The sequence below is a fragment of the Rhinoraja longicauda genome, chromosome 4 (assembly GCF_053455715.1).
Source record: "Rhinoraja longicauda isolate Sanriku21f chromosome 4, sRhiLon1.1, whole genome shotgun sequence".
In the NCBI taxonomy this organism is placed as follows: domain Eukaryota; kingdom Metazoa; phylum Chordata; class Chondrichthyes; order Rajiformes; family Arhynchobatidae; genus Rhinoraja; species Rhinoraja longicauda.
The window spans coordinates 32,295,184-32,310,424 of NC_135956.1; the positions used below are offsets into that span (position 1 = coordinate 32,295,184).

A 15,241-nucleotide genomic window follows, 5' to 3' on the forward strand; every position below is an offset into this window, starting at 1 on the left:
GTGACTGGCCATGCGGTCACGTTGCAGATGGCACAAATTTTTGGTAAATGATGAGTTAGATACCGAGGCTGGTGGGCTGAAAGGTGAGGACCAGGGGAACTATTTCCTTGTTCTGTCTGGAGGGGAGTGAGTAAAACTGTGTTAGACCGAGAAGTTAAGGGCGAGGGCTCCATCCACAACAGCCGTTGGAAACAACATTTACTGAAGTAAGAGGACACCTGGCATGTCCTAGGATGGAAAGTGCCATGTTATGATGTGGAAAATTTGAAAGTAAGGATTGGCGTCTTTGCAAGAGTGAGATGGGCTATAATCGAGGTATCTGTTGGAGTCAGTGGATTAGTGGTTCGGACTAAAGTCTGTCCCATGTGACGGAGACAGGAAGGTCGTTAAAAGTAAAGGAGAGACGCATTGCATCTTTTTCCTCGTTCTACCATCTCATCCAACAAAGCTTGGTCCTTGCCGTAAACGTCACCCAAGTCTCCAAATTTACAATGCGGGATTCGCTGGGACTGGACGAGTGGTATCCTCAAAGCCTCATCGAAATGAACCATCTCAGGTAGATTTGGAGTAGGAGTACGCTTTGGCCGGTGCAACGAAATGTTCAGAGCTTCAGTTGTTGAACAGGACCGTTTTCGATTGGTGCGGAGATCAGTGAGGGTAGGACAGGAGGGCAGCTGTGTAAAGCAACGTGGGGCATCGTAGCAGAGAGCTGGGATTGAAGGAGACAAAACCACATGAAAATGCACTCGCTTCTTGCTATCTATGAGATGTGGAATTGAAAAAACACGATGAAATATCAGATTGAACAGTTATTTTAGTTATTTTTAAACATTATAAGAACATAAAATACTCCAACAGAAACACATCGACGCAGTCACTGGAGAGGAACATCAGAGAACAGATAACTTGAATCGTGTACTTCGATTGTTATTGCACAGCGGAAATGAATCACCGCCCAACATTTGTTTTTGGATTTGTATTTTACTTGTGATTATCACATCAGTAATTAAGGTATTAATTCCCACGTCGCAGCCACGTCTCTGTCCGGTGTATGGTATATTTTGAGAAATATGGAAAGCCCCACACATATATACACACACACATCATATACATACAGCGGATGGACACGGCTTTGTTAGACTTTATATCTAAAACCTAGCATTTTACATACATTGCCTTATTTAATCATTCCTGGAAATGCACTGTATATATTTCACGACATCACGAAATACACGACCATCTTTGCAATTAAACTTTTACTGGAAGTTCAGTGTGGTTCATTGTCGGTGACACAAACGTTTCAAGTAGAAATACTCTGAGAGTTGGAAATCTAAAACAAAAATAGAAACTGGATCGTACACGCTAAAATAAAATTAACATAATGTGATCAACAAGATACCTCGAAAGTATTTATTATGAAACGTGATCCATTCTTTGTCATTGAAATAAAACATTGAGACAGGTTAAGATTCTCAACCGAGATAACGTTTAGTGTAAGATAGTCCAGTAAGATAGTCCAGTAAAAACGAGTGATACTGAGAAATAGACGGATATAGACCTATTTCTCTCATTTCTCTTTCCCCTGACTCTCAGTCTGAAGAAGGGTCTCGACCTGAAATGTCACCTTTTCATTTTCTCCAGAGATGCTGTCTGGCCCGCCGAGTTACTCCAGCTTTTTGTGTCAACCTGCATGGTGTGTTCACGTGCAAGTATTTGACATAAAATACGATGCTCATTAAAAGTTGAGGCATGTTTTCTCAATTAAAATTGCTATTAGGATATGAACTCCACGATAAACGAATCTAACGTTGCTAATACCAATCCGTCACTGTAAAGTATTGTTCCTTTGATCGCCCATGTTTACTGATGGCAGTGAGATGTTCCCGGGATCAATAATCGAGGATGCTACCTGATTGGGTTTGGGTTAACGACGAATACGCCTCGAAGCAAATAAATACGAGGATAGTTTACTGATTAACATGTCTGGGTTTTCTGACCAGGAAATTGAGAAATTGGATGAGGTTATGAACAGACGTTGGAAGGATTTGAGAGTGTATTAAATATTAGGCTGGAGATTGAAAACCGTGGGATGAAAAGCACAACAGCAACTTTGACACTAAAAAAACTTAAGTGGTGGACACAACTGCCGACCTTTCCACGTGAATTGCGGAGGCCGCGGCATTTGAGCTAGCCCTCATCTCGGGCCAAGCTATAGGTGAGGTGGCGCGGCGGAGAGGGTGAAGGAGGAAGGATTCTCACGAAACTGAACAGGCGAGCGTAGCATTATAAATGTGAAGAAGGGTCTCCATCTGAAACGTAATCGATCCATGTTCTCCGGATAGGCTACCCGGCCTGCTGAGTTACTCCAGCAGTTTGTGTCCTATCAATTACAAATATTATGTGTGCTTTGATATTTCAGATACCGCGGCGCTTCCTCCTGACTCTAGCAGGCGGTTTACGGGCACCTCGTGTTCACAGTTCATGCACACGACTCCCGTGCGCTTTCCATCACATTGTTATCAGACACGTTACAAAAATGACCTGGATTGGTTAACAACAGCCTCCATAATAAAGCATAAACCAAATAGACCGTCACGTTGCAGCTTTTATTAGAAATATAAAGATCAGACATTCTCTCGCTCATGATAAATGCTTGGCTATATATGCGTTTATTACCTAGAATTGTACAATGACCGTCAAATGCACATTGATTTGGTGAATTTCTAGTTTAGCCTTTCTAGTTTAGCGCCACAAAAATAAACGTGAATGGTGAGTGATAGATGTCAAACTCTGGCCAGCGCCTCTATTTCCCGACTGCATCCATTATTTTCTTGTTTTCCTCCGCTTGCCTGGCCATTTGCTCCACTTTAGCTATCGCGATCAGTTTATTTAGAACATGCAGAGGTACATTAAGGGAAAGGAGAGGCGAACCGCGCCTTTTTCCTCTTTCTAACATCGCATCCACTAAATCTTGGTATTTGTCCAAAGCGTCATTCAAGTCTCCAACTTTACCATGTAGGTTGCGCTGGAACTGGACCAGTGGCACTTGGAAAGCTCCGCCGGGGGGGACTACCTCAAATAGACGTGGAGCAGGGTAAGTTGGGTTACTGTACGCTTCGGCCAGTGCTTTAAGGTATTCCTCCAGGAAGCGATCCCCGACCAGTGGAACGAAACGTTGCAGCTCCGATTGCGGCCCAGGGCGGTTTTTAGTTGATGCAGGCTTCAGCAAATGCCGACAGTCATCGCTGGGTATCAACGCAACCAGGAGCACAGCCGAGCAAAGCAAGACGGGGGTCTTCATGGCAGGGAGCTGGGGTTGAAGGGGACAAAGGCAAATTAAATTCGCACTCACTGCTTGCCATCTATCGCACGAGGAATCGTTTACAATTGAATAAAGATATCTGATCGAATAGTTATTTTAGTTATTTAAGACCTAGTATTAAAATGGTACTGTACCCCATGCTGGTACTGTATTGGTAAGTCGGAGAAAGTATTGAATAAAACTAGCACCTCAGTTTTCATGTGTAGGAAGGAACTGCAGATGCTGGTTTACACCGAAGAGAGACACAAAATGCTGGTGTAACTCGGCGGGTCTCTCTCTGGATTGAGGGAATGGGCGACGTTTCGGGTCGAGACCCTTTTCCAGACGTTTGACTTCAGACTTCCGAAGAAGGGTTTCGACCCGAAACGTCACCCATTCCTTCAATCCAGAGATGCTGCCTGTCCCGCTGAGTTACTCCAGCATATCGTGCCTAACTTCGGTTTTCATTACGCAGTCAAGTAAATCATTGCTCAATATTTGCTCTTGGCTCTTTATCTTTGATCATCGCATCAGTACATAAATCATTGAAAACACCTTCCAATTACGACTCTGTCCTGTCTTCGGGGAGCCAGGAAAGAAGACGCGGGCAGAACGGACACACACACACACACACACACACACGCACACACGCACAGAGCGCAGGGCATCGATTGCCTTTACAGTCCGGTGTAGCCCAGTGTTTTTCATTAGTCGTCTGAAACAGTTATACCTGGAAATGCTAATCTCCGTTGCATTACGCCTCCAAATGCAGGACCACATTTAAAATGTAGCCCTTACTGTAAATTCAGTGTTGGTGAAACAAGCACGTATCGGACAGAAAATTAATGCAAAATATTGTGGAAATTTGAAAAAGAAATAGAAATAAATACCGTAACCGGATCGGACGGACCTGGTGTATCCTGAAGTCCAGATACTGATCACCTCTAGATGAAATGGCAATGTGATAAGAAGTTATTGGGGTACATAGTCTGGCTCTCGCACTTTTATATCTCCATCGGCGCTTTATGTAGCACGATTCGTCCTGGCTGCTGACGTAAATACTATCGGAGCATTCATGAATGAAAAGTGAGGGGGAGGAGACCCGGGACCCTTCAACGTCAACATGTGCACACACACACACACACACACACACACACACACACACACACACTACGCGGACGCCAACATGCAGACACACAGCACCTCAACACGGCAGCAGAATGGGTGGGCTTCGGGCGATCTAGCGTTGCCCTGATAATTCTACACCCAAGAGTGGCGGCATTGCTTGAAGTTAAATGGCAAATCCGTGGGTAGTGAGCAGCATTAGATGAAAGCGAGAGAGAAAGAGAGAAAGAGAGAGAAAGAGAGAGAGAGAGAGAGAGAGAGAGAGAGAGAGAGAGAGAGAGAGAGAGAGAGAGAGAGAGAGAGAGAGAGAGCTGCAGATGCTATTTTACAAAAAAAAGCACAAAGTGCTGGAGTAACTCGGCAGGTCATGCGACATCTGGAGAACTTGAATATGCGACGTTTTGGGTGACTGGTGGTGGGTTGTGGAGAAAGCTGGCAGGACAAAGTGATAGGTGGATACAGGAGAGGGGAGAGGGGATGGACGGGTTGATTGGCTGCGTTAGAAGATACCATTAATTTAGTGAATTTAAAAAAAAATAAGTAAGGAGAATGGGACCAGTAATAATTGAAACTTGAAGTACCAGAACAGGGGTTGTTACAAGATTGGGCTTTGACCTGAGTTCGAGGTGCGCTGCCTTTCCTGGTGTTGTATTAGAGGCGTTGTTAGATTCCCCAGGATATGGGACCGGACTTGCATAGAGACAAGGGAGAGTGGGTTGATTTGTATGGAGTCGGAGAGAAACTCATTTGGAGTTGTGTAGAAGCGGGAAGAGAATCGATTGTAGTAAATGGAACCGGGAAGAGATTGGATGGGTCTGCGTGCGGTCGGGGAGAGACTGAATTGTAGTTGCACGGAGCCGAGGTGAGAGTGGATTGGAGCTGTCTGAGTTGGGTTAGAATTGAGAGGAGGCACCATCTAAAAGTCTAAATGTTTTCCAACCAGGCAAACTTACTTCGAGTTTCGACTGATCTCAAAGGCGCCCATTCTTGCTTAAAATATGAATCGAGACAATTTTAGATCACTAAAAAGCAGACTGCAACTAAAGGGGCTTGCGTGCATGGAATTTATTGCATAACTTGTACGTCTCGATAATAAGTAGTGTGCACCTGCAGGAGTGTCAAATTGAATAGAGAAAACTTGCTTCCACTGACATCCTAAGTCAACGGTATCTTGGGCCTTTCTTTCCCGTATAGTTTGAAGAGGGAGGGGAATATTACGAGCAGACGCGAGGGAAATGAAGGAAATGTATGCGAGGGCCCACCCTCTTGTCCCCCAACATTACAGCAATAGATCCTCACCTTTCACCCCACCAATATATCATCCTCGTCATTTTCGCCAGCTCCAACATGATTCCACATTTCCCTTTTTTCTGCATTCTGCATGGATTATTCTCTTTGCGACTCCCTGGTCCGTTCATCGCTCCCCACCCAGTAGTCCCCTGTAACAGTAGGAGGTGTAACAACCTTCTCCCTCATTACCACCCAGGGGCCTTAAACAACTCTTCCAGGTGAGTCACCTGTATCTCTTCTAACCTGACCGACTGCAGTCAGTGCTCAATGCAATAAGTGCTCACACGTGTTCTTTTCTACATTGGCTAACCAAGGGTGGACTCTTTTAGAGGCCACTATTTTTGCATTCCTTTTCTCTACCCTTCCCACTCTTACAATGAACTATTATTGACCTTCTCCATTGGCATGGAGGGTCCAGATGTGAATGGGTAGAACCACATCTTGTATACTAGTTGGTATGCACATTCAATTTTCTATGTATTGGTAGCCCATAGTCCTAGTGTTTTCCTCCCACACACATTTATCCATCCATGTAGTTTTATTTTCCTTTTGTGAACCTTTCCCATCTTGTTCCAACTATCACATGCCAGTCTCTGTTCCATTACTATTCCAACTGCTCATACTGATATATGCTATGTACTGGCAATCTTTTTCCTTCCTTTTCAGACCTGATGCAAGGTCTTAACCAAAAACATTGGCTTCTTCCTTTTGCCTCTACAGATCCTTCTTGACCTAGCAAGTTCTTCCAGCTATCTATGTTTTATATTCTGTTATAATGCCTGCACTGCATCTTAACTCAAACTATCCATTACAACTGCAGAAAACCAATCAACCCGCCAAAGTTTTGAATTTTTCAATGCCTGGATCTGGAATTTGTCTTTTTTTGGGAGGAAGTACTGGGGATGAGAGTATGGATTTCCTTTATTGTGAAAACCGTGCTCTCTGACATCCCTTTGGATGAACTTGCTAATTTTAATGTTTGTGACACTCTGTCACGACTCCCAAAATCAGACATAATGGCTTCTATTCCCTGAGCACCCAGTCACACATCTTATAGCACCTTAATATGTAGGAAAGAACTGCAGATGCTGGTTTAAATCGAAGATAGACACAAAATGGCGGAGTAACTCAGTGGGGCAGGCAGTATCTCCAGAGAGGAATGGGTGATGTTTTGGGTCGAGACCCTTCTTCAGACTTCAGTCTAAACAAGGGACTCGACCTGAAACGTCACCCATTCCTTCTGTCTAGAGATGATGAGTTACTCCAGGATTTTGTGTCTATTTATAGCACCTTACAATTTAATACTCAAGGGAATGTGTAGTTTGTGCAATCTGTCCTGACATTTTAGCTCCAGCATCGTTCTGGCAAAGCTGCACTATACCGCTTTGAAGACTGAAACACCCTACCTGGAGCCATAAGGTCATGTGATCAGAGTAGAATTAGGCCATTTGGCTCATCAAGTCTATTCTGCCATTCAATCATGGCTGGTCTATCTCCCCCTCCAAACCCCATTCTCCTGCCTTCTCCCCTAACCCCTGACACCCGGACTAATCAAGAATCTATCTTTCTCTGTTTTAAAAATATCCACTAACTTGGCCTCCACAGTCTTCTGTGGCAAAGATTTCCATAGATTCACCACCCTTTGACTAAAGAAATTTCTCATCATCTCCTTCCTAAATGAACATCCTTTAATTCTGAGGCTACAACCTCTAGTCCTAGACTCTCCCACTAGTGGAAATATCCTCTCCACATCCACGCTATCCAAGCCTTTCACTATTCTGTATGTTTCAATGAGGTCCCTCTTCATTCTTCTAAATGCAGTGCAGTGCTCAGGACTAAATTCAGCATTACAGAACTTTTGAAATCTACATGATCACTCATGTGCATACATTCCAGAGCGATACATATTATTGATTAGTTTATGACCATGAATCTTAGTCTGTATTCAAGTCCATTAGTTTACCCAAAACTTGTTTTGCAAAGAGACATCATATCACAATAAATTGTAGTACAATCCTTATATATTCTTAATAGCATAGAATTAAATTCTGCACAAATGGGAACATTAATTATATTATTGGAGAGCAATGGGCCGAGGGATCACCAGTTAGTATACAATTGATTTATTTTCGCTTTTTGTATTTTTCTTTTGTAGAATGTTTACAATTTTTGGAATAGGCTCTTAAATGGCTTCAAAACGAGCAGGGCATGTTCATGTGAATGAAAAACATCTTGGGTTATAGCAGGTTGCTGTTTGAATGATAATAACTAGAACTTGCATTATTGTCTATGAGAAACTTTAGAGAATATATTTCTAATCTTGCTTCTCCACATTTCTTGTATCTTTTGCGAGTAACCATGCCAAAAGGCAGAAGTGGATGAATCAAGCTTCACCATGTTAGGCAGTTTTTTCCTGCCCTTTTATGTTCATCATGTATGATATTGCTTTTTTTTCTAGCATTTCTGAATTTCTGAAAATTGGAAAAGTTAAACACAACATCTGCACAATATTGAATTGAAGCATAAAACCAAACACATTCAACCTAATAGCACCAGAGACACTGGCTCAATCTTGACCTATGTGGTGTTTTGCATGTTCTCCTTGTGACCGTGTGGGTTTCCTCCAGGTGCTCCAGTTTCCTTCAACATCCCAAAGACGTCCAGGTTTGTAGATTCATTAGCATCTGGTGTGTTAGAAATGTATGAGCAAATTGGATAACATAACTAGTGTGTTTGTGTGATCGACAATCGGCATAGACTCAGTTGTCCGAAGGGCTTATTGTGGACGCAGCCCAGACCATCACACAAACCAACTCCCCTTCTATTGACTCCATTTACACCTTACATTGCCTTGGCAAGGCCAGCAACATAATCAAGGATGAGTCGCACCCTGGCCATTCCCCATTCTCCCCTCTCCCATCTCCCATCAGGCAAAAGGTACAGAAGTGTGAAAACATACACCACCAGATTCAGGAACAGTTTCTTCCCAGCTGGTATCAGGCAACTGAATCATTCTACCACAACCAGAGAGCAGTGCTGAACTACTGTCTACCTCTTTGATGAGTGATGACTCTTGGACTATCCTTGATTGGACTTTGCTGGCTTTACCTTGCATTAAACGTTATTCCTTTATCATGTATCTATACACTGTAAATGGATCGATTATAATCATGTATTGTGTTTCTGCTAACTGGTTAGCACACAACAAACAGCTTTTCACTGTACCTTGGCACACGTGACAATAAACTAAACTGAACTGCTTATCTTTCAATTCAATTAATTTCTGTGTGTGCAAATCATACATACCTCCATGGATGTCATGCCATGTGTCTACACAGATAGGATGAAGGACACACAGTTTAATAGACATGCAAAGTACATTTGGCATTGCTGCTGTTACACTTGGGTGTGAATACACAATTAAGAAACTTCTTGGGCTCAATAACAAAGGCTAGTGCTAATCTAAGTGAGAATATCAGTTCTAATGAGATTTAAGCAGAGAGTCTTTATTTTAATCTTTGTTAAAGATTCCACTAAAGGAGCCATAGTGAGGCCCCCCGGAAATTGGAGGAGCAGCACCTCATATTTCGCCTGGGCAGTTTGCGGCCCGGTGGTATGAACGTCGACTTCTCCAACTTCAGATAGCTCCTCTGTCCCTCCCTTCCCCTCCTCCTTCCCAGATCTCCCTCTATCTTCCTGTCTCCACCTATATCCTTCCTTTGTCCCGCCCCCGACATCAGTCTGAAGAAGGGTCTCGACCCGAAACGTCACCCATTCCTTCTCTCCCGAGATGCTGCCTGACCTGCTGAGTTACTCCAGCATTTTGTGAATAAATCGATTTGTACCAGCATCTGCAGTTATTTTCTTATACCACTAAAGGAGACAACTGATTCTTCTCCAATGCACCATCAGCTGCAATGTCTCCACATTCTTGCAAATGAGGTCCTTGGCTTCACAGGGATATGGGCACAGCATATTCGGTGCTTCTGGTACCCACCTCCTCTACCTGCTCCACCATGATGCCAGCCCAGCAGCTGGCATCATGGTGCATCATCCCACCACCCTTTCACTGTGCAAAGTGAATCCACCCCATTACTTGCAGCAGTCACTTCTAATCTATGGATGAAATGGAGTGAGACTTTCCTTGGTGTTGGCTTCCGTGGTGGGTTACACCTTGCTAGGGAGTGCAAGGGTAGATGTGAGCGATTTTCTTTCAATTATGTTTAATTACATATGACACTTCAGACTGGTAAATAATAGGATGTGGTGCTTTCAACGATGGGTCTCAGAACTAGTTGATCACATTGTTCACAACTTACATAAAAGATTTGTACTCCGAGAAACAGAGGAAGAATTTCAACGTCTGTGGAGCTCTCAACTAAGGATATGGGGGGAAAGGAATGGGGCTACAAAGGAAAAATGCCTCAGTACACAATAATTACCACTAAAGATTACCACTCCGGCTCTTCTTTTAAAAATCGCAAATCTAAAATACTTACTACTCAACTATATCTAGGCCATAACTTCCCCAAAGCTGAGAAGCAAAGCTGTGAGACCTCCTCAGTTGGAATGTCAGAAAACAAGAGAAATAAGTGAAACTGAAGAAATATTTTTTAATTAGCTGCCATTTTTTGCATTAATTTAAACTATTAATATATTTTGAGGCATTAAAATACAACAAATAGTCATTTAATTCTCCTGCCCAATCCCTCACCAACCCAACGGTGGCTACCTCATTTTTCTAACAACGCCCAAATGAAACTTGGATCATTGTAGCCCTCTGGACTCAATAATAAATTCGATAATTTCAAGTAACTTCACTTCTCTATTCATGTCAGAACTGTCCAGTTCTGTTGTGGGTCCGTATTCATCTGTAAGGTATTAACTCAGTTTCTCTTTCTTCACTATCACGGTTTGATCTGACCTGCATTTCACAGCTCTTACATTTCCTTTTGTTTGTCTGTCTATCTGTCTATCTATCTCACCTTTTTAAACCATGAACCAGGCAGCTTAATCAACAAATTGTCACGAGGGTAACCCTGGTCTAACCTAATCAGAGATGTTCCATCTGACCTATCTATCCCTCTCCTCTTCTCTATGCAACTTAAACCCAACTTGTCTCCCTTTCCCAACACTGGTGAACTTGTTTCTTTTTCCACAGATGCTGCTCAACCCGTCAAACGTTTTCAGTATTTTTTTTAAAAAGACACAAATGCTGGAGTAACTCAGCGTGACAGGCAGCATTCCTGAAGAACCTGTCCATGTTCTCCAGAGATGCGATCAGACTTGCCCAGTTACTCCAGCACTGTGTCTTTTTTTGTAGACCAGCATCTGCAGTTCCTTCTTTCTACGTTTTAAATAAAACTGTTATTAAAATATAGATCTTCTGAAAGCTGAACTCATGATGTTGATGATAAATGTTACGTCGGAGAACGAAGTTATTTTTTCCCTCTTTCAGTTATCTCTTCCTTAACCACGTTTATCTGCATGCTGAGTCGATTAACAGGCTTCCAAAACTTAGCAGATTCCAGTTGCGCCCACTAGGTGGTGCATGGGAACAATCTGCACTTCCCGTCGTGTTGCAGATGTCAACTTGAATCCTGGCGTCGCCCACAAGAGATTCAAGATTCAAGATTCAAGATAGCTTTATTTGTCATCCAATATTGGACGAAATTCAGTCACCCACAGTCCAACAATAAAAGCATTAAATAGGCATTCAAATTACACAACCCCAAAAACCCCAAAAACACAGTCCAACAATAAAAGCATTAAATAGGCATTCAAATTACCCAACCCCAAAAACACACAAAAAAAGAAACATCCATCAAAGAAACATCCATCACAGTGAGTCTCCTCCAGTCCTCTCTCTCCTCACTGTGATGGAAGGCCACAATGTCTTTCCCTTCTCCTGCTGTCCTCGCCCGCAGTCAGGTTGTTGTGGTTGCAGGCCGCACCGGACGGTCCACAGCGGGCCAAGCCCAAGGCGAGTCGCAGCCGCTCCCGCAGCCGAAAGGACTGGTGGCTTTTTAGGAATTTTCCAAATCCATAACACAAATAAGATTGGGGAAACAGGTATTAATCAGCATTTTAAAATACAATACTACTTCCAGGATCACCAATAGTGAATAGTTGTACCTTACTTATTTCTCAAGAGTGTTTACTTATTGCATTCGCTGGTCATGAACAGGAACAATGAAAATCTTACTTGCTGCAGAATTATGAGCAAATTAGATCAACCACAATAAAAATATACAATAAATTATCAGTTATTCTAAGTAAACTCGACCAAGAGAATGTAGATTCTCTGATTATTCATCTGTACAGTAAAGATTGTGTAGGTCAGAACACATCTTTAGTGATTTCTTTAACCATTTGGCAAGAGATTTAATTCTTTTATCCTATGTCATAATATCATTTGTTATGCATATAATGTGATTTAGTATTGTTAATATATTATAGCTCGGTATTGTACAAACTGTATCTAGTCCTGGAATGAAGGGATTCTTTTGTTAACATTAAGTTACAAAAAAAGCTAGTTAAAATAAACTGCAGTTTTATATCACCTTTCACAACTTCTCTAAACATTTACAATTATTGAGATGTAGTGACCGATATAAGAAACACGGCAGCCAAACAAATTGATCATATTCACCATGATCATATTGAATGGCGGTGCTGGCTCGAAGGGTCGAATCGCCTACTCCTGCAGGTACGTGAGGGAAAAAATAGTCAAGGCAAATGTGGGTCCCTTGAAGACAGAAGCAGGGGAATTTATTATGGGGAACAAGGAAATGGCAGAAGAGTTAAACCGTTACTTTGGATCTGTCTTCACTGAGGAAGATACACACAATCTCCCAAATGTTCTAGGGGCCGGAGAACCTAGGGTGATGGAGGAACTGAAGGAAATCCACATTAGGCAGGAAATGGTTTTGGGTAGACTGATGGGACTGAAGGCTGATAAATCCCCAGGGCCTGATGGTCTGCATCCCAGGGTACTTAAGGAGGTGGCTCTAGAAATAGTGGAAGCATTGGAGATCATTTTTCAATGTTCTATAGATTCAGGATCAGTTCCTGTGGATTGGAGGATAGCAAATGTTATCCCACTTTTTAAGAAAGGAGGGAGAGAGAAAACGGGTAATTATAGACCAGTTAGTCTGACATCAGTGGTGGGGAAGATGCTGGAGTCAATTATAAAAGACGAAATTGCTGAGCATTTGGATAGCAGTAACAGGATCATTCCGAGTCAGCATGGATTTACGAAGGGGAAATCATGCTTGACAAATCTACTGGAATTTTTTGAGGATGTAACTAGGAAAATTGACAGGGGAGAGTCGGTGGATGTGGTGTACCTCGACTTTCGGAAAGCCTTCGACAAGGTCCCACATAGGAGATTAGTGGGCAAAATTAGAGCACATGGTATTGGGGGTAGGGTACTGACATGGATAGAAAATTGGTTGACAGACAGAAAGCAAAGAGTGGGGATAAATGGGTCCCTTTCGGAATGGCAGACAGTGACCAGTGGGGTACCGCAAGGTTCGGTGCTGGGACCCCAGCTATTTACGATATACATTAATGACTTAGATGAAGGGATTAAAAGTACCATTAGCAAATTTGCAGATGATACTAAGCTGGGGGGTAGTGTGAATTGTGAGGAAGATGCAATAAGGCTGCAGGGTGACTTGGACAGGTTGTGTGAGTGGGCGGATACATGACAGATGCAGTTTAATGTAGATAAGTGTGAGGTTATTCACTTTGGAAGTAAGAATAGAAAGGCAGATTATTATCTGAATGGTGTTAAGTTAGGAAGAGGGGATGTTCAACGAGATCTGGGTGTCCTAGTGCATCAGTCACTGAAAGGAAGCATGCAGGTACAACAGGCAGTGAAGAAAGCCAATGGAATGTTGGCCTTCATAACAAGAGGAGTTGAGTATAGGAGCAAAGAGGTCCTTCTACAGTTGTACCGGGCCCTGGTGAGACCGCACCTGGAGTACTGTGTGCAGTTTTGGTCTCCAAATTTGAGGAAGGATATTCTTGCTATTGAGGGCGTGCAGCGTAGGTTCACTAGGTTAATTCCCGGAATGGCGGGACTGTCGTATGTTGAAAGGCTGGAGCAATTAGGCTTGTATACACTGGAATTTAGAAGGATGAGGGGGGATCTTATTGAAACATATAAGATAATTAGGGGATTGGACACATTAGAGGCAGGAAACATGTTCCCAATGTTGGGGGAGTCCAGAACAAGGGGCCACAGTTTAAGAATAAGGGGTAGGCCATTTAGAACGGAGATGAGGAAGAACTTTTTCAGTCAGAGAGTGGTGAAGGTGTGGAATTCTCTGCCTCAGAAGGCAGTGGAGGCCAGTTCGTTGGATGCTTTCAAGAGAGAGCTGGATAGAGCTCTTAAGGATAGCGGAGTGAGGGGGTATGGGGAGAAGGCAGGAACGGGGTCCTGATTGAGAGTGATCAGCCATGATCGCATTGAATGGCGGTGCTGGCTCGAAGGGCTGAATGGCCTACTCCTGCACCTATTGTCTATTGTCTATTGTCTATTGTCTATTGCACCAATTTTTCTATGTTTCTATGTTTTTATGTTTTCACGATTGCAGCCCTAATTCAATAAAAAACAAGATTCAGTCTGGAATTTTTATGTCCACATAGCCGTGACACTGTCACTAAGAGGAAACAGTGCTACCAACTGAACCATATATACTTAATAAACAGAAAATACTGCAAGTACTCTGCATATCTGGCAGCACCCGTGGGAACAACAATGTTAATGTTTCAAGTCAAAGGGCTTCCATTGAATTTAATTGAATACTTTATTGTCACACGTGACAAGTTACAAATTCTTTGCTTGAATACCCAAGGTATGCAAATAGTCATCATGTAAAGGGCGCTGACAAAGTACAAAGTATCCCGCGCCAGGTCCACCCTTGTTCTCCCCCCTCCCCCTCATGGTAGTACCCCCACCGCCTCTCCAGAGTAACTCCAGATTTTTAAAAATCACATTCAAGAAGGATGATAAACATACCAAGTACAAAGAAGCAGTCAGTGGCTGCAGCAAGAAACAATTGAAAGAACCTTTGACTATGCCTCGGTCCTTGATAAGGTCATCCTTTGCTCCATCCAAAAGCAAAGATGCCAGCCTAACCTAATTTTGACTGACACAAGACCTCGTTCACAGGTGGAACTCCTGCCGAAGTTAGAAAACTCAGTGGAAAGGAACGTCAGTCATAAATTCACTGTTTCCACAAGGGCATACCAGAGTTGTATTAATCATAAGCATCCTCAAGAAACAAGACAAAATATGATCTCATGATCAGCACAAGGGTCTCCCTGTTGTCCACAACAGGGAAGCTCATCACAAGGGATCTCCTCAACCAGCTCCTCCCAATGGCCAAAGAACTGATCCTTGAACTACAGTAAGGATTTTGTCTATCTAGAGGTACAATGGACGATCTTCACCATGCGCCAACTCCAAGCTCCAAGGGAAATGCAAGGAACAGCAGAACCATCATCTTATATGAC

At 42.9% G+C, this 15,241-nt stretch overlaps 1 protein-coding gene across 1 annotated transcript; it reads right to left on the minus strand.

The window, feature by feature from the left end:
• Positions 1-2,257: 2,257 nt before the first annotated feature.
• Positions 2,258-4,320, minus strand: crhb (corticotropin releasing hormone b). Its single transcript, XM_078398580.1, has 2 exons — positions 4,192-4,320; positions 2,258-3,310 (listed from the first exon to the last, which is right to left on the minus strand). The coding sequence occupies exon 2, from the start codon at positions 3,299-3,301 to the stop codon at positions 2,804-2,806; it is 498 nt and encodes a 165-aa protein (XP_078254706.1). The 5' UTR covers positions 3,302-3,310; positions 4,192-4,320; the 3' UTR covers positions 2,258-2,803.
• Positions 4,321-15,241: the final 10,921 nt, after the last annotated feature.

Excerpts from the sequence above, each read along its gene's own strand:
- crhb (XM_078398580.1), bottom strand. The coding sequence starts at position 3,301 with ATGAAGACCCCCGTCTTGCTTTGCTCGGCTGTGCTCCTGGTTGCGTTG.